The 22,194-nt window shown below is 41.8% G+C and overlaps 1 protein-coding gene across 2 annotated transcripts in view; it reads right to left on the bottom strand.

Annotated features, from left to right (window-relative positions):
- Positions 1 to 11,015, bottom strand: part of PDHA1 (pyruvate dehydrogenase E1 subunit alpha 1) — a 28,098-nt gene extending 17,083 nt beyond the window's left edge. The window contains exons 1-3 of one of the 2 annotated variants that reach the window (XM_077816573.1): positions 10,865 to 11,000; positions 4,766 to 4,780; positions 606 to 674 (exon numbers count right to left, since the gene is read on the bottom strand). In XM_077816573.1, the coding sequence (XP_077672699.1) occupies positions 606 to 674; positions 4,766 to 4,780; positions 10,865 to 10,930 (150 nt within the window). In that variant the 5' untranslated portion in view covers positions 10,931 to 11,000. Of the gene's footprint in view, positions 1 to 605; positions 675 to 4,765; positions 4,781 to 10,864 lie in introns of both variants that reach the window. The other variant, XM_077816582.1, reaches the window with a different exon arrangement.
- Between the last annotated feature and the right edge of the window lie 11,179 nt (positions 11,016 to 22,194).

Raw genomic sequence — 22,194 nt, 5'->3', positions numbered from 1 at the left:
TCCGTGCAGATGCTTAGTACATGTCTCAAGAGCAATTTAAGCTAAAGGACAAAGCTGGCACAACAACAAACGGGTATAAACTAGTCATGAATATAGACTGGAAATTAGAAGGTTTCTAGCCATCAGAGGAGTAATGTTCTGGAACAGCCTTCCAATAGGATTAGTAGGGGTAAACAATCTCCCTAATTTTAAGATAGAGCTTGATGCACTTATGAACAGGATTATATGTGAGGGTTGCCTGAACAGCAGGGGACTGGGCTCCAGGACTCAGGAGGTCCCTTCCAGTCCTAAATTCACGATATTTCAGTTTTTCATCTCAATAATTTATGCTATTTTCTGTTTTTAGTTACCTCAGAATCTTACATTAGCATTTTAAATATCCCAACCAGCAACAATTTTTACTCGTCGCATAATTTGACTTTTTTTCACATACTGAGGAAATAACAGTTGTGAACTCCTGCCAGGTGCAGATAGATATAAAAATGTTTGGTTTGGTTTGGTCATAAATTATGTCTTTTCTTACAAAGAAATCCACAGTGGTAATATCTACAACAATACTTCTATTTAATGCTAATTCTCAAAAATGAAATATTCAACTTCCTTACCTTAATATCAAATGTAGCCTCACTTGTGAAATCTGCGTAGTTACGAGATGCCACCACCACACGGGAAACCTAAAAAAAACCCCAGTACATGTTATTTAAATGTAGAAGTCAACAACAATCCCAAGGAAAAAGAACATTTCCCCAGTCATTTAAACAATCAGTCAACATTATATGTAGCACATTCAGTACTTCCAGATACCAATGGAAAGTGCTTAACTCACAAATTATGTTTATCTTCCCATAGTACTAGAGAGTAGTTTGGATTTGAACTTGTACCCCTCCCTAGATATTAGAACTCCTTTTCTAACTTGAATTTAAAGTTTTTTTAAACAGAAGATTGGGTGCTATCTTAAGCTCGCAACAGTGATCAATAACTAAGTAATAATGGAAACATGAGGATTCTGAACAGTTCTTAAGATCCTGCAAGCATCAAGAGCATCAAACTCAAAGGGAAGTTGTCTTTGTGGGTGTGTGAAATTTACCGTGTGAGAACACAGGGTGAGTAGGACATAGGCTTTGTCCTGGCCCTCTGCATAGGGGTTAATTTCACCTATATTAGAATAGCAAGAAAAATACAAATTTTCTGAAATTTAGGCTGCTCTAATCATTTCAAGTTAACAGCTACCTTTCATCCCTAGACCAGTCCCCATGACTTGGCAGGATTTAAAATTATTCACTTCTAGGGACAACCTAGACCCACTTTAGAAAGGTAATGACAGGAACAGATAGTTGAGGAATAAAGAATAGCATAGATTGAGCCAGAGCAGCACAGTCAGATCTTGAAAACAGTGTGAAACCATAAGGGCCAGGGACCTAAGACACAGAAAGCTTCAAGAAGGAAATGTAAAAGAACAGGCGGTACATTTTAAAATAAAGTGGGCACAGATTAGGGGGCTACTCTACACTCAACACTCCTTTGTAACTCTCATAAATGATAGTTATGTTGCAACAATTGCTTATCCATCCATCCACCCACTGTCTATACAGCATAGTGAATACAACATAGATTCATAGATACTAAGGTCAGAAGGGACCATTATGATCATCTAGTCCGACCTCCTGCACAACGCAGGCCACAGAATCTCACCCACCCACTCCTGCGAAAAACCTCTCACCTATGTCTGAGCTATTGAAGTCCTCAAATCGTGGTTTAAAGACTTCAAGGAGCAGAGAATCCTCCAGCAAGTGACCCGTGCCCCATGCTACAGAGGAAGGTGAAAAACCTCCAGGGCCTCTTCCAATCTGCCCTGGAGGAAAATTCCTTCCCGACCCCAAATATGGCGATCAGCTAAACCCTGAGCATATGGGCAAGATTCACCAGCCAGATACCCAGGAAAGAATTTTCTGTAGTAACTCAGATCCCACCCCATCTAACATCCCGCCCAAGTTCCTATCTAGCTATATAAAAGAGCAATTCCAATAACTCATTCAGCCAAGCTGCTGACATATATGGTCACCTGAAAGGGTCATATAGCACATCATGTAGTTCACCTCCCACCCCACAATGACAGGATATTTTTCAGTTTTACTTTAAAAAAAAAAAAAAGTTCTTACAGATGGATGTCACTGTAGTCTGTTAGGATTGTGATCCTACAAGTTACCTTGGCAGTTTATTCTATTGCTTAACTGATTTTATAACCTAATGTTTTTCGTAATATGAACAGGTAAGACATTCTACCAGGAGCGGGCAAACAGACAAGCCAGTACATAACAGTGCACGTACATCTTTGGAATAAGAGTCCCAGGGGTAGGTCTACACTATAGAAATACACTGTAGCAGCACCATGGTGTAGACACTTCCTACATCGACATACCGGGTGTGACATTATTGTGACAGTATAGATCATTGTTGCAACCAAGGTCCTATAGTTGCACCAAAACTTGTACAAAGGCGATCAAGTAAGGGGTCTATGAAAAGGTTGTAATTTGCTGGTTATGATTATGCTGTCTGTATCATTTTTGTATTTGAAATTATGAATATTGGCTATGTACTTGTATCTCAATGTGTTTGATTCTAAGTAGCACCAATGAAGCATTTGGCCAGCTTTTTGAGAAGGGACTCTTCAGATTAAGTGCCCGATCAAGAAACACTTAACTGACAATGGACCTTGGGAGACTCCAATCCACAACAGTCAAGGTAGCATGTGAGTAATGGCTGCTCTACCTGTAAAGAACTGAGTCATGCATGGACATGTGACCTGCCCATGTGACTCCAAACTCCATCTTGCTGCTGTGATTTTCCACAGTAAGAACAAAGAGGTGTCCTTCCACATGGCAGAGGATATAAAAGGCCCTGGAATCCCCTCCATTTTGTCTTCAATCCTACTTCTTACCTCTGGAGGAACTTTGCTACAAACTGAAGCTCTGAACAAAGGACTCAATGACCCATCCAAGCTATGCATGTACTCCAGAGACTTGATTTGAGCCTGCAGTTTATTCCATCACTGCTACAAGCCTGAACCAAGAACTTTGCCATTACTGTATGTAATTGATTCCATTTAACCAGTTTTAGCTCTCTTTTTTTTTTTCTTTTTATGAATAAACCTTTAGATTTTAGATTCTAAATGAATGGCAACAGCGTGATTTGTGGGTAAGATCTAACTGGTTTACTGACCTTAGTCTGGGGCTTGGTCCTTTGGGATCTGGAGAACCCTTTTTCTTTCACTGGGGTATTGTTTTTCATAACCATTCATCCCCATAAGAAGTGGGGCTGGTGGTGATACTGGGAAATTGGAGTGTCTAAGGGAATTCCTTGTATGACTTCTGGTTAGACAGCGGGGTAAAACCAAAGTCCTCTCTATTTGGCTGGTTTGGTGTACCTCAGTAGTGAAGGAACCCCAGCTTTGGGCTGTAACTGCCCTGCTCTAAGCAATTTGTCCTGAATTAATACTCTCAGTAGTGTCCCGCCAGAGCCTGCATCATTTCAATCAATGTAGTTAATCCACTTCTCTGAGAGGTGGTAGCTACGTTGATGGAAGAATCCTTCCATTCATCTCACCACATCTATACCATGGGTTAGGCTGACCTAACTGTGGTGCTCATGGTGCAAAATTTTTCATATTTAAAAATGAAGTTGCAATTAATTACCAGAAACCAGAGTGAACTGCAATCTAAGCCTGGCCTACACCTAAAATGTAAGCTGACCTAGCTACATTGCTCAGGACTGTGAAAAAATGTATATACACACAACATATCATATATACACATAAATTTATGTCTATAGCAAATACTACATACATTACATATATATACACAGTATCTCTCAAGCACATTATATTTCAACATACTACAAAGTTACTACCAGTCTACAGAACATTATTAGCAAGCTAAATATAATCCCATTTCTTCCTCTTCTATCTGTCAACCTTCATCCCGCAGCCCATCACTTTTCATCCACATTCACCAAAATTTGGCATACCATGCACAATCCACATTACATGACTGAATTCACTGGTACCATCACTACATTAAAAGGACACTGACTTCTTTACACTCTCAATTACTTACTCTTTAAAATCTTGTGGGAAGAGGCTGCATTTTTATCCTGTTTTGGTTTACATTTGGGTTTGTTTCCCCTCAATGTTTTGAAAGGAGCAGATGACACATACAATTATTTTTCTCGAGTAACAATTAAAGTTTTGGCCTGAGGGTTGGTAAACATCTCTCTTTGATAATTAATATCAGTAACCACGGATCTGGGATACTTATTGTTAGTTTGTTGCTTGGCATCAACTGACAGAACAACAGAACTATTTTCATGCTTAACAAAAAATATTGTTCTGGTGTACTCTCTCAGAAATTGAGTACAAATTTAAAAACAAAAAACCCTCCACTTTTAGACTCTGAAGACTTTCCTCAGACTATAAACATTTTGAAGCAGTCTAAAAACCTCAATATCCTTTTAACCCTTCTTTAATGCAACAGATTAAAAGAAAAAACTACTAAGATTAAAGATATTCAAGAAACATTCTGAAAATTAGATTAAATAAGTAAAATGTAGCAATACTAACAGTGCTCTCTAGCCATTTTACATGTGACATTAAAAATGAGCAAGGAGTTTAGGTTTATATAAAAAGGCTAGCAAGTTTGTACAGCAGATTACATATGTACGTAATTTTAACTGGCTAAAAGCAAACCTTTACAGAAGTGATGTGCCTTACCTCACTAACAGCTCCCTAAGGTAGCAGCAATTGGAGGAAACAAAAAGAGAAAAGAGTCAACAGCTGTAATAAATCGATTCAGGGAAAAAATAATCAATAGCCTAGCAAAATAAAAGATAGTGCTATAATTTCTCTTGCTTATGGATGTACTTTAAGGCCTCATGACTTGATTCTTCCCAGCTCTGGACTTCATGAAGTCATTTAACACCTGTGCACATGGAGTGCAAAGTAGATGTAAAACATTACCTTATGAAGTGGATATAAGTGCTACTCTTGATTGGCAGTATGTTAACACTGACTTGCACCAGTGTAAGTAACAAAATCCAAGGAAAAGAATCAGACCCAAAATTTTCAAACCTGGAAGCCTAAAATTAGGTTTCCAAATCAATATTAAGATATCTCAATAGAACTAGCTTGGGCACTCAAATGTGCAGGAAAGCTCAGGCCATTTCTAATTGGGTGCCTTAATGTAGCCTGAGGAACTAGCAATCAGCTCCTGGATTTTATGACTTAAAGATCACATGTGGCAAATGAGCTGCATCAGAGGGAACAGATCCAGTGAAAGATTACCTCCTAACATCCAGAAAGGGCAGTCTGCTACTTTCAGTTACAAAAATGACAAAATAACCCTTTCACTTATTAGAGTCTCTGCTGTTCAGGGAAGAATCCTGAAGTTTCCTTCTATAGGGACTATCATTCTGAAAGTAAAGACTAATAAATGCTGAAATTGGTGTACACAGTTTTATAATGTTAAGTGTCCTGAAATGTACTTAAAATTTCAGTTCTTGATTAAAATGATTTTCACAAAAGCAGTGACAACATGTACTGTCAAGAACTAATGCCAGCAGCATAAAAGGACACCATTTAAGAGTTAAAAGCCTGGTACTAAGTTCATAATCTGGGGGAAAAAAGTTTGTCAAATATTAAATAATTTAACACTTCATTGGTAAAGTTACTTTACAGATTCTCCTAAAGGCATTTTTCCTCTCAAGAGAGACTCCCTCCCCTTCTGCAGAGTTCCTGATTTCTGCAAGAGAGCTTTCCTCCCTTCCTGAGGTAGCACTCTGCGACTGTACTGTCAGTCTATAAAGCTATAATTTATAAAGGGTTTGGGGGTTGGTTGGTTTGTTTTTTGAGTTATCTGCTTCACCCCAAGCTGTTCTCAAAATGAAATATACTAGAAATCAATTTTTTAAACCGCTTCATGGATCTTAAATTTAATACATTTTAGTTTGCTGTAAGCACACTGAACATAAAGTGGAGCAACTGGCAAAAAACCCCAAACATAAGAGCAGTGGGGTGTACAAGAATACACAATGAAAGAAGAATGGGAAAAAAAACAAATATAAGAATTGGGCTGCAACAGAGACATCGAGTGGGTGGAAAAGGAAAGGCAATTGACAACTGAAAGAATTCTCGCTGCTTCTACTCATGCCCTCATTCCATAATCTTGGAAGTTGATGACTGGTCGGTCAATCAGCCTGGCAAGTTTAATCAACAGAGACAAAACTCATTGGTTCAGGCTGCAGACCATGTCAGCACAAACCTGACTCAGAAAACATCTACCTTTTTAGTGTAGTGCTCAAAAGTGTGTTTGGTGCTTTCCAGACATGTAATAAGACAATGTGGTGTGGAATAAGGAGGAGGGAGTAATAGGATACCCCACTCAGCTCATTTGTCCCTGTTATATTCCTACGCAGCCCTCAAACTTGCCAATTTTCATTTACAAAGTTTCTCTATTACTATTCTCCTCAGAATGTTGCCCATTTATCCGCTGTGCCTACTGGATGACCTTAGGCAAGTCACTTCACCTCTATGTCTCAGTTTCCCTCTTCTATAAAATGAGGATAACTATATTTACCTCTTTTGTAAAGTGCTTTGAGATCTTTGGATAAAAAATACTATATTAGAACTAGGTATTAATAACCACTTTTACTTCCTATTTTTAACCCACTAAATCCTTATCTTTGTCAAAGTAACTCCTACGCATGACAATCCTCCTCCAATCCCATGTCCTCTCTCCATACAGCAGGCCTGATTCTGGTTTGCTTTCACCGGTTAACCAGAAGTAACACTGCTAAAGTCAGAGTTACACAGGTATAAAACTAGTGTAGGAAAGATGAAAGTCAGATGCATTAATTCTTAGCCTCCCTTCCAATATCTTCTCCCCATTAGCCCCTACCATGCAAGAGTGAGCAAGTCACTCTATCGGTCTGAGGGCTTGTCTACGCTTACCGTGCTGCAGCTGCACCGCCATAGCACTGAGTGAAGACATTACCTACACCAACAGGAGAGCTTTTTTTTTTTTTAATCCAGCATAGGTACTCCACCTCTCCAAGAGGTGGTAGCTGTGTCAATGGGGGAAGCCCTCCTATCAACATAGTGCTGTCTACACCAGAAGTTAGGTCTGTATACTCAGGGGTGTAGAAAATGCATACCCCGGAGCGACACAGTTATACCAACATAAGTTCCTAGTGTAGACCAAGCCTCGGAGGTCTGTACTGAGTGGAAAGCACACTGCTGCACAAGCTCGCTTCGCCAGCCTTTTTCTACCAGGTGTGAGATCCATGCAAAAGAAGTCACTGGGGAAGCTCTTTTCCCCATGTGATACTGAGGAGGGTCAGTGGCACACTGAGAACAGAGCCCAAAGTCATTCTCCTCACTGATTAGTTTCAACACCAGGAAGTTGGTGGTTTCAGAGTAGCAACCGTGTTAGTCTGTATTCGCAAAAAGAAAAGGCGTACTTGTGGCACCTTCGAGACTAACAAATTTATTTGAGCATAAGCTTTCGTGAGCTATGTCTCACTCACTGGGGGGGGGTCTCTTGTCTATATGGAAATGAGTTGCGAAAGAAGGGTAGGGATCAAAATGTTAAGATGTAAGCTCATATAAAACTTCATTAAACAAAGTAATTTCACTGAGCATGGGATATTTTTTCCTTAAAATAGTCAGCAATTTCAACAGCTCAGTACAAGATTAGGGAGTTGTCTGACTATATGCTTCCTGAGACATATGAATTCCACACTCAAAATACAAACAAACAAACAGCAAAAAAAAATATATACTAACAGTCTTCATAATCATGTTAGTACACTTAAACTGGGATCACTGCTCAGACATGTGAACAGAAGAAATGTAGGAAATCTTAATTTAGAGAACATCCTTATCTGTTTCAGATCGTAATCCATCTTTGAATGAATCTCTTTAGTTCACCTAGCAACTATTTTTAAAAGCTTTCTTTCCAAAAGCATACTAAGAGAATTTGACCACTTATGCTAACACCAGATCACTTATCTGCACAGTTGCAGACATTGGGTTACACAGCCTAAGAACATAGCACAAGATGAAAAATCTTGTAAAATCACACAGTAGTAATTCAATAATGTCTTCTGTGGTTCACTACCTTTCTTTGGTTTCAACACTTCAAAAGTTATTTTTAAAAGCTCACAACCAAAATGAAATTGAATCAATTTTAAAAAAAGGCTGGTGTCCTCCCTAACTGTTCTGAGTTTACACACACAAATGACTAGACATGGGAAACAGTGAAGCTTCCTTTGTATAAAATGTCAAATGTACGAAGTAGACAAACTGAAAAATAAGAATTGTATTCTCTGATCTTTAGTAACTTTAGGATTACACATGCAACAACAGTATGTAAAAAAAATGCATACAATGGTAGGATGTTTTGACAGTATCTGTAAATTAGCATTTTTGTTAGCATTTTGAACTTTCCCTCTCAACCACCTATTCTCATTTTAATCCTCAAGCCTTAGTTATTTTATCACTAAAAACAATTGGAGAGTGAAGATGGAATTTTACACTAGATTAGTGTGGACTGACCTCAGACCCAAGATCACTGAGGTTCGCAGTCAGGAAAAGATTAAGTCTCCTTTTCCTTCCCAAAATATTTACCTTTCATTAACCCATTCAGTATTGAACCTCTCTGCATTTTCCTCTGCTGATGTTTTAAGTTGCTATTCTATTTAAACTCATACATTTTTGTTCCATTAAGTACATTTGGCAAAAGATGCACTGAAGACAACTGAAGTCTTAAGAAGCTCAAGCTACTCCCTGCCCACCTTAACCCTCTCAGTGCCTCAAGATAACTCCCACTTTTGCTCCTTACTTCCCTTCACTACCAAGAGTTCCCACGTTGGGTGAAGGAAAGGTTGGACTGACCTAAGTAGGGTAGGACAAAGCACTCTGCAAAGCCTGTCAAAAAACAAACATTTTTCATATCAACTATAGAAGTTAGTAAATAGGGTCTGAATGCATCCCATGAAGTGAGCTGTAGTTCATGAAAGCTTATGCTCAAACAAATTTGTTAGTCTCTAAGGTGCCACAAGTACTTCTTTTCTTTTAGGGTCAAATAGCACACCCTTCCAGTTCCTAGTGAGCCAAAACCAAAAAAGAGTGTTGCTCTGCCACTAGAACACAGGACCAGCTCCTACTATCTGGTTTTAATAGCATTTCATGTGATAATATGCATACCACTGCAAGTTTATACTGCACTTTACAAACCTGTGTTGACATATTTCACCCTGAACTATTTACAAAGTAAGTTAAACAAGACAGACACAAGACATGACCAGCTGCTATAAGGAAAGGTGTGGGGATTGATACTGAAAGGGTAAAAAGAATCTCGAAGTGAGTTTTGAAGAAAAGTCTAAGGAGGAAACAAGATTTGAGAGACGAAAAGAGGGAGACTGTTCCAAATGTACCAGCAGCATGATGGGAGATGCGTAACAAAATAAATGGGGGAAACTGGCAGAATGAGGAGAGTCTGCAATGCTCAAGAATAAATGGTGATGGTAGAGAGAATTCAGAGCGATCAGAAAAAGAGCATTATGCAGCAACAGTTTGAGGGTTCATCTGCACTTAAAACACTACAGCAGCACAACTTCGCTGCTGTAGTGCTTCAGTGTAGACACTACCCACACCAACAGGAGAGATTCTCCCACTGGTGTAAGTAATCCACCTCCCCGAGAGGCGATAGCTAGATCAATGGAAGAATTCGTTCTTCTACACTGTCTACCTTGGGATTTAGGTTGGTTTAACCTCACTGCTCTGCGGCGTGGATTTTCACATCCTTGACTGATGCAGTTAAACTGACAAAAAGAAAAGGAGGAGTTGTGGCACCTTGAGACTAACCAATTTATTTGAGCATAAGCTTTTGTGAGCATAAGCTTATGCTCAAATAAATTGGTTAGTCTCTAAAGTGCCGCAAGTCCTCCTTTTCTTTTTGTGGATACAGACTAACACGGCTGTTACTCTGAAACCAGTTAAACTGACCTAATTTTCTAGTGCAGATCAGGCCTGAGACAGAGGACCAGATACTCAGCTGGTGTGAAAGAGTACCCATTTACACCCACTGATGATCTGACCCGAATTAGGAACTTAAGACAAAAAGTGACGCAGCACGGGCTAACAGAAACAGGTCGGAAACGGCAGGTGACTTCAAGGAGATATTTTCAACTTGTAGCGAATCTAAATAAACCAAACCTGTGTTCCAATTTGCTGTGTACAGCTGTGTACATGTACAAAGGGTAATTGTGCCTGGATCTCCAAGAGAGCGCCCCTGGAGGGAACATCCTCTGGCGTAAACAATCCGATTTTGTAAAAGAGGATCTCATCTCACTGTGGCAGCATGAGCCCAGACACTGCCCTCAGCAGTGCCCCTTTCTGGGCCCGGGAATCCCCCCTTCACATCACAGAAAGCAGACACGGACTCACTCCATTCTTCGCGTTCTCATTTTAAACGCCTTGAAAAAGCCACAAGCCCGCAGTGACTCCGGAGTGCGGGCGACACCAGCCGCCCCGGTTTCCGCAGCCGCAGCAGCAGCGGGCGGGCAGGGGGTTTAGTGTTACGTTTAGCAAGTCACGAGGAGGCACCTAGGGGCGGCTCCTGCCTCCGCGCCCCCGGCCTGAAGCGGCCCCGGTGCCCCGCCCGGCCGCACGGGCCCAGTTTTCTCCAGCCCGGGGCCGCGCTCCGGCCGGACCCACAAACCCCCACGCTCCGCTTCGGGCCCGGCCCGCCCCCACCCGGACGCGGGTCGATCGCGCCGCTCCCCGCGCAGCGCCGCCCCCGGCCCCCCTCACCGGTCTCGCGGCGGCGGCCGGGCCCTGCAGCACGCGGGAGAGCGCGGCCAGCAGCATCTTGCGCATGAGGGGGCACGAGCAGCCTGCTGCCCTCCAGTCTCCTTCAGCGAGGGCCACTGGGCCGACCCGGAGCGGCGCGGAGTGACGTGCCAGAGCGCGCGGCGCGGCGGCCGACCGACGCCTTGCCCTGCGTTCGCGCGCGCTCGGCCCCACCCGCGCGCCCGCTCCTCTGCCCCTGGCCGGGACTCTCAGCAGAAGCGAAAGGGGTTGGGAGGTTAAAGGCACGTTTCTGTCCCTGGTTGCTGAAGCCCTCAATGGTCAACGCCAGAGAAGACCCAGTTAAAAACATCAGCCTGTATTATTTTCACTTGCTTTTGTTTCAAAAAAAAAAAAAAAATCTCAGATGGGGGGTGGGGGGGCGCATGATCTTTCAGTGCTGGTGGTTGGCGGTGGTGTGTGGATGCGCTGCGGGGGACGGCAAAGGAAAGTTAGGAAGGCAGAATGTAATGACCTGAATGGGACTCGAGCCAGAAAACCACTCAGGCTAGATCTGACTGAAAGATTTTGAAAATTTTCAACAAAAAAGGGATATAGTTTAAAAAATTATGAAAAATATTTCTGTTTTTCAACCTACTCTAGTTAATTTCTCTTTTGACTGTCAGTACCTAGACTATCCAGTATGGCTGATATCTGTACTATGGAGTTAAATAGTAATACTATACTACATACCACTTAGTGTGTGTGTCTGTGTGGCTCAGTAAACTTAGGCAAAAGGACACAGAATCTTCTTTAGTGTTGCTGCTGTATTCATTAGGGGTTATCTGTTTTAGCTCAAGGTAGCGAAGTATATTGGAGTTAGACATGAGAACTGCAAAGTTTGTGGCATGACAATATGCTATTTTGTCACAGAGTTAGAAGGGACTGCAAGGGTCATCTAATCTAATGCCATACCAAAATGCAGGATTTGTTGTGTCTAAACCGTCCAAGACAGATGGCTATCTGGCCTCCTTTTGATAACCTCTAGTGAAGGAGCTTCCACAACTTCCCTAGGCTGTCTGTTCCATTGTCCTACTGTTCTTACAGTTAGGATGTCTTTCCTGAGACTTAATCTAAACCTGCTATGCTGTTTGAACTGATTACCTCTTGTCCTGCCTTCTGTGGCACGAGAGAACAACTTTTCTTCATCTTTTGTATGGCAGCCTTTCAAATATTTGAAGATCACTATCATGTTTCCCCCTTAATCTACTCTTTTCCAAACTAAACATAGCCAGTTCCTTCAGACTTTGCTCATATGGCTTGCATTCCATCCCTTTGATCATCTTTGTTGCTTGCCTCCTGGATCCTTTGTTGCTTGTTGCTCATGATTTACCCCTTCGTCCTTTGTTGCTTTCCAGTTTCTCCACATCCTTTCTGTATGTTGATGACCAGAATTGGTCACAGTACTGCTGAGGCCTAACCAGTGCCGAGTAGAGTGGTACTATCACTTCCTGTGACATGCATGCTGTGCCTCTGTTAATGCAACCTAAAATCACATTTGCTTTTTTTGCAACAGCATCGATAATTCATGTTGAGGTTTTGATCCACCTGAACTCCCAGATCCTTTTCAGCTGTGCAGCTGCCAAGCCAGTTTTCCCCCATTCTGTATTTGTGCATTTGGTTTTTTTTCCCTTACATTTGTCTTTGTGGAATTTCATTTTGTTGCCAATAGCCCAGTTCTCCAATTTATCAAGATCCCTCTGAATTTTGGCTCTATCCTCCAAAGTCTTGGCATCCTCCCCCCTTAGCTTTGTGTCATCTGAAAATTTGATCAGTATGCTCTCTATTCCTATATCCAGGTCATTAATAAAGATGTTAAGCAATACCAAACCCAGAACAGATCTCTAGGGAAACCACTTGAGACCTCCCTCCAATCTGACATCATTCCAATAATAACAGGTTTCAGAGTAGCAGCCATGTTAGTCTGTATCCACAAAAAGAAAAGGAGTACTTGTGGCACCTTAGAGATGAACAAAGTCATTTGAGCGTAAGCTTTCGTGAGCTGTAGCTCACGAACAAATTCATTTGAGCATAAGCTTTTGTGAGCTGTAGCTCACAAAAGCTTATGCTCAAATAAATTTGTTCGTCTCTAAGGTGCCACAAGTCCTCCTTTCCTCATTCCAATAATAGTTCCTCTTTGTTTGCAATTGTTTAACCAATCATGTATCTGCTTAATGGTAGTTCTGCCAAGCCTGAATTTCTCCAACTTACTTATGAGAATATCATGTGGAACTGTGTCAAAAGCTTTGCTGAAGTCCAAGTGTATTATGTCCACCACATTCCCCCTATCCACCAAACCAGTTACCCTGTCAAAGAAGGCAATCAAGCTGGTTTGGCAGGATTTGTTCTTGGTAAATCCATGCTGGTTGCTAGTGATTTACCCCTTCATCCTCCAGGTATTCGCAAATAGAATGTATTATACATTGCTCTAGTAGCTTCCCAGGTATCACAGTCAGGCTGATTCAGCTATAGTTCCCCAATTTCTCCTTTTTCCCCTTTTTAAAAGATGGGCACTGTGAACCCTTCTCCAGTCTTCCAACACCTCTCCCATCATCCAGGAGTTTGCAAATATCATTACGAGTGGCTCTGAGATTTCTTCAGTGTCAAGAAGCAACACTATGATACAACCTCCAACCTGACTTAAATTTAGGACTCTTTGATATCCTTCAGAATGCAGGTGAGAGTACTAAAAATCTGCAATATCCTGAACATTTCAAGAAGTAGAAACCCTAAGTTTGTGAATGTAGCAGTTACCATTGTATCATCTCTCCTGCTCAAATAGAAAATGTCAGGATTAGTTAAAAAATATAAATTGGGGCCATTGCTCTTCCCCGCCCTCATTCAAAAAATCAGATTACTTTTCATAATTATATTTTTATAAACTGACATATTGTGAATATTTTAACAGTCATGGAAATGCAAGGTGTATCTGATTGGAAAGGAACCCATTTTATCTCTCTCTTGAAAAATAATAAAGCACTACTCTAAATCATTTCTGTGGTTTACAAAAAACTTGTTCATTTTGTTTTATTTGTATTAATACAGTCTCACCATTTAAAACTGAAAAGCATGTCATTTTTATTATTCTGAAATAATTTGAATGCCACAGATATTAATTCAGAAAACTAACCCTTGAATGAGGTAAATGATCAAAAGGAGGATATCATAAAATGAACAGTAGAAAACACCAGGAGAAAATAACGCTCTTGCTGAAAGTAACAGTTTTATATAATTTCTCATAATTAATCAATAGCATATTTAGAATTTGACTTTATTTATTATTTTGATGTATAATATTTTAAGCATTTTTATTGTTTTTATTTACATTTTCATAGTTGCAGGAAATTATGTAGGGGGTCAGATAATAGGGTGATCAAGCAATAATTATTTAATGACAGTAGATTTTGAGATTCAAGAAGCTAAAGCTTTATAATCATTAAAACACAAATTATCAACATCACATGTCAAAATTTACAAATTAGATAGCATTAAATAAAACTGCAATAAGTTCTCAAGCAGCATTATTCTTGTTTTGCCTATCTGTAAATTTCAATTTATATCAATGGAAATATTGTGTGTGTGTGTGTGTGTATGTATATGATGAAGTTGACATTTATTGATAAAAATCTAGTCCTTCCAAGCCTATATGCAGTGGATGAATGATCCTAGGGACATTTTCACAGTTGCTAAAACAGCCAACTCTCAATTATCTGAACCTCAGATATCCAAAGGCTGAATATTGTCCATAAGGTTTGACTTCAGCACATAAAAATGACTTCCCCCAATTAATCAAACCTATGATTATCTAAAGACTTAGATGCTCTGTAAGCTTTTGGATAACTGAGGTTGTACTATAGCTTACATGTTTGAGTTGAAACAACTGGAAACCGTTCAAGGTCAAAGACCATATAAGACAAAGATAAAAAAGCACAGCATTGTAACAAAAATGCCATAAGGTGTCACTATGGCATAAGGAATAGAGAAAAGCTATCTCCCTCACTTTCAGATACTGACTGATATCAAGTAGCTATTGAGAGTCACAGTAGTGACTCAATTCCTGTTAGAAGAAAAGCATTGCTTGGTTACTTGGAAAAGCAATATTAGGACAATATTAAGGAGATGAGATGAAAATAAAATTGTTTCAATGCAAAGGGTGGGGCTGCTTGGTATAGTTCCCTGTTTCATATCTAGGCTATTTATTTCCTATCCCTGAGTGCAAGAATTTATTATTTTAGTAACAAAGCTCTCAACATTGCCTCAGCTCCCACTGCTTTAATTTTCCCCAATTATTTGCAGTTTAGTTTTGTCTCCTGTGTTTCTGCTGTGCATTTGGTTTTAGTGTCATTTACAAATTTGATCACAGTTGTTACTGTATTTATAATAGTGGAACCCACAACAAAGAAAGACAGGAAACAGCTGTACATGGTAAAAAGTTTTTGGAGCTCCAACAAGAGTCCACAGTGAACAGGAAGTGTCATTTCTTAAAGGCTGTGGGATGTGTCATCACCAGTGTGACAAAAGTAGCTCCGTGCAGTCAGACATCTATGCTCCACTGACCTCGGTTTAAGACCCATTGCACTAAACCATTCTCTCTCTCAATACTGTTAGTGGGTCTGACTTGCCACCACTGGGTTACTCCAGTTTTATGATGATATAACTTCAAGTTTTTTTTCTCCCTTTTTTTCACTGTAAAACATATACAAAATGATGTGAGATAATGTTAAGACTGCAAAATCAAACCTGCAAAGGTCAGAATGAAGGTTGCTTGTACAACCTTAAGTTCGCTCCTCATGAGTATGCATTATGATAAAATCTTGCCCTACACAGGAAGATTATGGCAGAGCCAGAAATAAAATCCCACTTTCTTGGATCCCAGTCCAGTGCCACAAACGTAAAAGAACATTCTTTCTCTTCTTGCTGACATGAGGAAGGGTCTTGTTCAACATATAGCATATGATCATGTAGTTAAAGACTGCATTATAATGCATATGCATAAAGGGGCCAAATTAAAGTTGTGCAGGTTCCCCTAGGGTCCCTTTACAGCTTGCAGGTTCCACAGGATCTTATGTGACTGAATAATACTTTAACATTTTTTTTAAAACCTAAGGACCAGATTGTGATATGTCCTTGTGGAGGTGCAAGTGCCACCTCAGGAGTAGTCATAATTGCAGTCCAGGCCAGTAAAGCTCACAACCAATATGTTGTGGTTTTTTGTTTTGAAATGACTTTGGCTTTTGAATATACAAAATTAAAAGGAGTCAAAATCAAAATGAAGTGTTTCAATTTTGTTAAAACAAATGTTTCAACTGACCCCTCCCACTCCCTGTCTACCAATTTGTTTTTTAATTTTCCTTTGTGGAGAATTTCAAAATTTCCAGTTTTTGTTCCAATTTGGAACAAAGCCAAATTTCAAAATCTCATAATCCTTTACAAAATGGAACTTGCATCCTCTGCACAGCTCTAGTGATGGGAATGGGCTTAGTTTTTGGTAAATGTTATCCCACACCTCTATTGTTGCTCTGATAAATGGGTGGTTATATATTATTTTTGGCTTAGAGATTTAGGAGAAACTTCTTGACCATATTGCTTGGTTACACTTGGATTTAAAATCTCTGCTCAGTTCAGTACTTGAAATGATACCCAAGAAAGCTATCAGTAAAATCCCAAACAGCTGTCAATGTACAAAAGCAACATTTCACATCGTTTATTGTTGTTGCTGTACAGCTCCCACAGGGTTTTCCAGTTGTCTGTGAGCATCAATAGTCTTTCCCTGCAGAGCCTGTCCTATTTACAACAGTGATTCCAGGACAAAAAGTTGCCCACAAAGCCTGCTGAGTGGAGCCTTGGCTTTGTCTCCAGTTGTCATAGCAACAAGACCTCACCTCTTAGAAAGAAGCTGATGGAGACAGGGAAAGGTCATATGTGGACCTTCACCCATCTTGATGAGATAAACATTTATAATACTAGTTTTCATATTATGGGCCTATTCCAAAGCCCATTGAGTCAATGGAATGTCTCCAAGACTTATTTAGACTTTCCATTGACTCAACAGGCTTTGGATCAGGCCCATTATGCACTAGTTTTCAAATAATCAATAAATATGGATATTTTTGGTCATGCCTATGTGAGTATGTAGTAGTTTTCACATAATATATACAAATCAGCAAAAGACATTGGTGTGTGTAACGCACCTATCTTCGAAGTGTGAAAGACATGAATTACATTGGGTATATTGGCTCATTGTACTTAAACGTTTAGTTCCATATGCTGCGATTCACCACCATCTTGCATAAAAAAAATACTCTGTTTTTGACTGTTGACAAACTAATTTCTTTTTTTTTAAGTCTTAGTTTCTGTACCATTAGCTTGTCTCTTTTGCCTCATGAGCTTTAGTTGTTCCTGGGCAATGGATATATTTTACAGATGTAAGCAGCGTCAGGATGAGCTCCACCCTGACATCTGGTGGTGAGGTGTGGCAAGTTGTGGAAAAGAACTTCAGGGGCCGATCTCATTTGCATAGGCACACCCACCCCGCCTAGAATGAGGCCATAGCTGCCCAAATGGTCACTTTGGCTGCTGTGGGATCCCCAGTGTCTCTGTTATTGGGGCAGGAAGAATAAGTTGTTATTACCCTGATTATGGGAACTGTGCTTGGAACTGTACTTGGCCTTTTGTTATGATGGAAGGACTCACCATCAACTAAGTAGCACTCGCTAGGCAAGGGTCATCGGTTTTAAAACTCTGTGAATTGAGAGAGGCTGGGGACAAGTGTTAATACTTGGTGGCATGGGCCCCTTGGTGAGGGCCTTACATGCTAATTGCACTTCCTCCTCTCTCCACTGTGGAATATTAGAGCTAATTTTGATTCTATTAGGAGTCTAGTTACAGGCTGCTGAGCTCACTTTGGGCTAATGGTGCACCAGCACTGAGGCTCCCCTACTGCAAGCTGAATTCACCAAAGAGCTGAACTGACTAAGAGCTGAAATCACTGAGCATTGTGTTAAGTAGTGGGGGAGCCTGAAGATATATTGTGGAGCAGTTTGCGGGATGGCTGGAGTGCCTTGTGGACAGGCTGGTGGAGCAGCTCGTAGGATGGCGGGAGCTGCTGGTGGGATGCGGAGCAGTTTGTGGGACGGTGGGAGCTGCTTGTGGGCCGCGGAGCTGAGCGAAGGAGTTCGTGGGGCGGCTGGCGGAGTGGAGCGAAGCGAAGACCTATGGAGCTGTGGGGCAGTCAGCTTCAGATCATGTAAGGTGCCTCTTACCCCTGTCCCATCTCCACCCAGGTTGGGAGGTAAAACTCCGCAGATAAACTTTCGTACTCTGGGGCTGCCCTGACCAGGGATAGAGACTTTTGGGTCATTGGACTTTTGGGACTTTGGGTGATTTGGGGTTGCTGGACTCAAGAACCAAAGGGAAAGGGGCATGCCCCAATTTGCTTGGGGTGGGTTTTTTTGCTCATGGGTTGTGTTATGAATCCTGTTGGTGGTGTTTCCCCAACATAATGCCACATTGTTTCTCTCTGTTATTAAAAGGCTTTTTGCTACACTCAGACTATGTGCTTGCGAGTGGGGAAGTATTGCCTCTTGGAGGCGCCCAGCGGGGGTGGTATATATTTGTCCCAGGTCACTGGGTGGGGGCTCGAGCCGGTTTGCATTGTGTTATTGGAATGGATCCCCTAGGTATTGAACCCGGCCCTTGTTGCTGCCAACTCTGACAGGCAGAAGGGTTACACAAAGATTATGCCTGTGATTTTTTTTTTCTTTTTTACAGTGTGATACTATGTCCCTTGACTTTGCTTTTTCCTCCAGCACCTGTCTCCTATTTTATGTGACAAGCAATCCTCTCCTATGTCCTTCCTACCCTCTCTCGCCAGCTAGACTCCAATAGTCTTGCTATGGTGCCATGTAAAGTAGCTCAGTTCCCGATTATAAACCCGATTATTAACTAATTTGCTTTAAATGACATTGGGTGGAACTTTTCACATTTGGTTGTTCAGATGACTTCATTCTCGAATACAAAACATTATTTAATTACATTGGTTAATTACTTTTGATTAACAAATTGGCTAAATAAAACAACCTTGAAAAACGGCCCATTCATCCACATGCCCATTTTGGTGAGGGCAGGAGATAGGTATTTGGAAGGGGGGATGAGTAGGGAAAATTTTTGGGCTATATTCTTCCACTGCAGGGCAACAGTAATTCCCAATGCAGCTAAAGGGAGTTTCTTTTATCCTGATGGAGAATTGGGCTCATTAGTATTTTCCATCGTCAACTTTATAGCGAGGGTGGGTGAGCAGATTGTGCATCTGGCCTAGTAAATTTCCATGATGAATTTGCAAGGCTGAAAATAAAGAAACTTATTTAGATTTTCAGTGTTATTGGGTTTTCTTTCTTTCCAACCTCTAGGTCACAAATAAATTAACTTCCAAAAAATAAAATATTTTAAGCTGTTACTAGTTGCAGAGCACTCTCCTTTTTGATACTCAGTTAAATCAATGCTTTGAAAGAGTCCAGAGATTTATGTTTGAAAAATACTTAACTAATCCCATTGCAGGGTACTTTATGACTGTACATCAATTTCCAGTACTACATTTCATCCAGAAAGTATTTAGTATGTCATACCTCAATGATTGTTAATGGTAATCTGTGAGGAATGGATAGTATTGAGATCAGGGATATACACACAATTATTTCTACTTAATGGTCCACTCAGGAAGGTTACAGGACCTTATGAAATAGATGAAGCCATGATCCTAATTTTCAGATGTTTTTTGGAGGATCCTTGCAGTACAATACCTTTAATTTAAAAAACTAATAAGGTAATGCAGCAAGTGAAAACATGAAGAAATGGTGGGAAAAGTTTCTTAGATGTGATCCAGCTGGCTGAATTGGATCAGCTAAGGGTTGTGCTGATTTCCAATTTGAATTTTTGATGGCTCTTTTTGGAAACGTTTATGCTGAAGAGCAATTCTGAAAACATGAGCAAGGGAGATTTGAGCCCCCATCAGATTTCCTGTTATGTATCCAAATTTTATATAACACAAGAAACTGGATATTCCAGAGGCAGAAGTAGTTTAAGTAATACTAAATCATGCAACTGCATATATGGTTGGCTTTATTAGAGTTCATGTGAAGATTGAAGGAGATGAACTTCCTAATGGTATATGGGAGTGTGATGGGGTGTTCACCCCACACCGGAAAGGAAGGGGTTAAAAGCAGCCAAGGGTGGCTGCACAGGAAGCAGCCAGTTGGAGGGAGGCTGCATGGAGCAGCCAATCAGGGCCCAGCGAGCTCACATAAAAGGGAGATGCAGGGCAAAAGCAGTCGCAGTGTTGCCAACTTAATGATTTTGTCACTAGATTTAGTGACTTTTTGGTTTTCCTAGTGAGGAAATAAGTGTCAAAGCGACCTGCGATAAATCTAGCCACTTTCACTGCCAATTACAGAGATATTCAGAGAAAGAAGTCACCACTTTGTACAGTGACAAAATCATTCACAAGCAGCTCAATAGTGTTAATAAAATCCATTCCATACTCCTCTTATTACATTCTGTTGCACACCAAGTCATTGTCATTATGTTTCACTTGGGCATGTCCTTGGAAGGAAGCTCATCCCAGGGCTTGGGCAAAGAGGCTGTGAATGAAAGGAAGGGTTTGACTTAAGCTCCTGGTGGCAGAATAAATGCTTAGCAAGGAACTGGGGCTCAGCTTCAATTTCTTGGTGGCGGGGAGGGGGTGAAAAGCCAGATCTAATGCAGAGGGGAGGCTGGAAGAGGGGATGATACAACTGCCACTATAGGAAAAAGTTATGATCTGCTGCTTAGTAAAAAGCATTAGTGACCAGAGCAGACGCCACTCCCTGGGTGACGGGGATGCAGGAAAAACTATTTGTCAACAGATCTTTGAGCCTTTGGCCACTGAAATGTTAATTGAAATGTTAACAAAATCCCCCTCCAAAGAGTGTGAAGCTGGGTTGTCTAGCTGGGTGATTCCCTGGGACTCTGCTGAACCTGCCCCTGTTACTACCTTCTGCAGTCACCCTGCCCAGGTGAGAGGACACGCCCAGCTGATGAACAGAAAGCAGCAGCAATGCTGGGAACTCCCTCTCCGGCCAGATAGTTTTGTCAACTGAGTTTATTTTGTTATCACTGACCAGCTCCATTGGTGTCTCTCAGCTGATAGGGGGCTGGCAAAGGGTTTCATGGCCGTCCTGGTTACACAGGGCAGGGCTGGGGTCCCCCCCCTACATCTAAACTGGTCATTTGGCTGCCCCTCCAGGCATAGGAGCTGGCTTTCTCTGGGCCCTGGGGGTGCTCAACCTCCTGCTCTGCCCCAGGTCCCGCCCCTACCTGACCCCTTCTCTAATGTCCTCACCCCACCCCGCCTCTTCCCTGCCTCTTCCTGACCAGTTCCACCCCCTCTCCTTAGCGTGCCCCATTCCTGTTCCTCCCCCTTCCTCCCAGCATCTCCTGCATGCCACAAAACAGCTGATTACGGTGGGCGGTAGGCACTGGGAGGGAGGGGGAGGAGTTGATTGGCAGGGACGCCAGCAGGCAGGAGGCACCGGGGAGAGGGGAAGGGCAGGGTGCCAGTGGGTGCAAAGCATCTGCTAATTTTTTTCCATGGATGCTCGGTGCCTATGCCTCCAGCTCTCCTTCGGGACTTTGCTCCCTGGGGGCATGGTCCAAATTCCCTTAACCCCTGCCACCTTTAAAAAGAAAATGAGAGAACATAGGATTAGAACCCTTGGAAATTAAGGCCTTAAAGGAAATTAAGGCCTTGGATGAGCTGTCCTGGGCAGACTGAACGTTGGACAGACTGAACGTTGCTGGCCAGGATCAGGGGAGCAAGAAGGAGTACCTAGCTGGCTGCTGGGACTTGCAGGCTTGAGGCCTTGAGAAGAGGGTGAAGAAGGTGCTGGAACCATGGGGAAGTGGCCCAGGGAATTGAAGCAATATTGGCGGAGAAGTTAAGGAGAGGCAGGGGGCCCAGGTCTTCCCGCCCCCATTTGCCACTGGGGAAGTGGACTATAGAACTGGGAGATCCTTCCCCCCCCCCCAGGAGGGGGAAAACACGGATGGTGACACAGCAAGAGGGCCAAGGCATGAAAAAGCTGCTGCTGTTCCTGGGCTGAGTTAGGGCTGCCGGCACAGAAGGCGGCACCACCAGGAGAGGGTGCACTGGTTGAGAAAGCTAATCCCTCAGACAGCCAGCAGGAGGCACTGTTCTGGTGAGCGGCCCCCCCTCACAGGGAACAAAAGAGCACAAGACTCAAGCTGAGTACCAACAACAG

Source organism: Eretmochelys imbricata, chromosome 1, assembly GCF_965152235.1.
Source record: "Eretmochelys imbricata isolate rEreImb1 chromosome 1, rEreImb1.hap1, whole genome shotgun sequence".
NCBI lineage: Eukaryota > Metazoa > Chordata > Testudines > Cheloniidae > Eretmochelys > Eretmochelys imbricata.
Note: the sequence above shows the minus strand (reverse complement) of the source record. Positions and strands in the feature narration are given on the sequence as shown.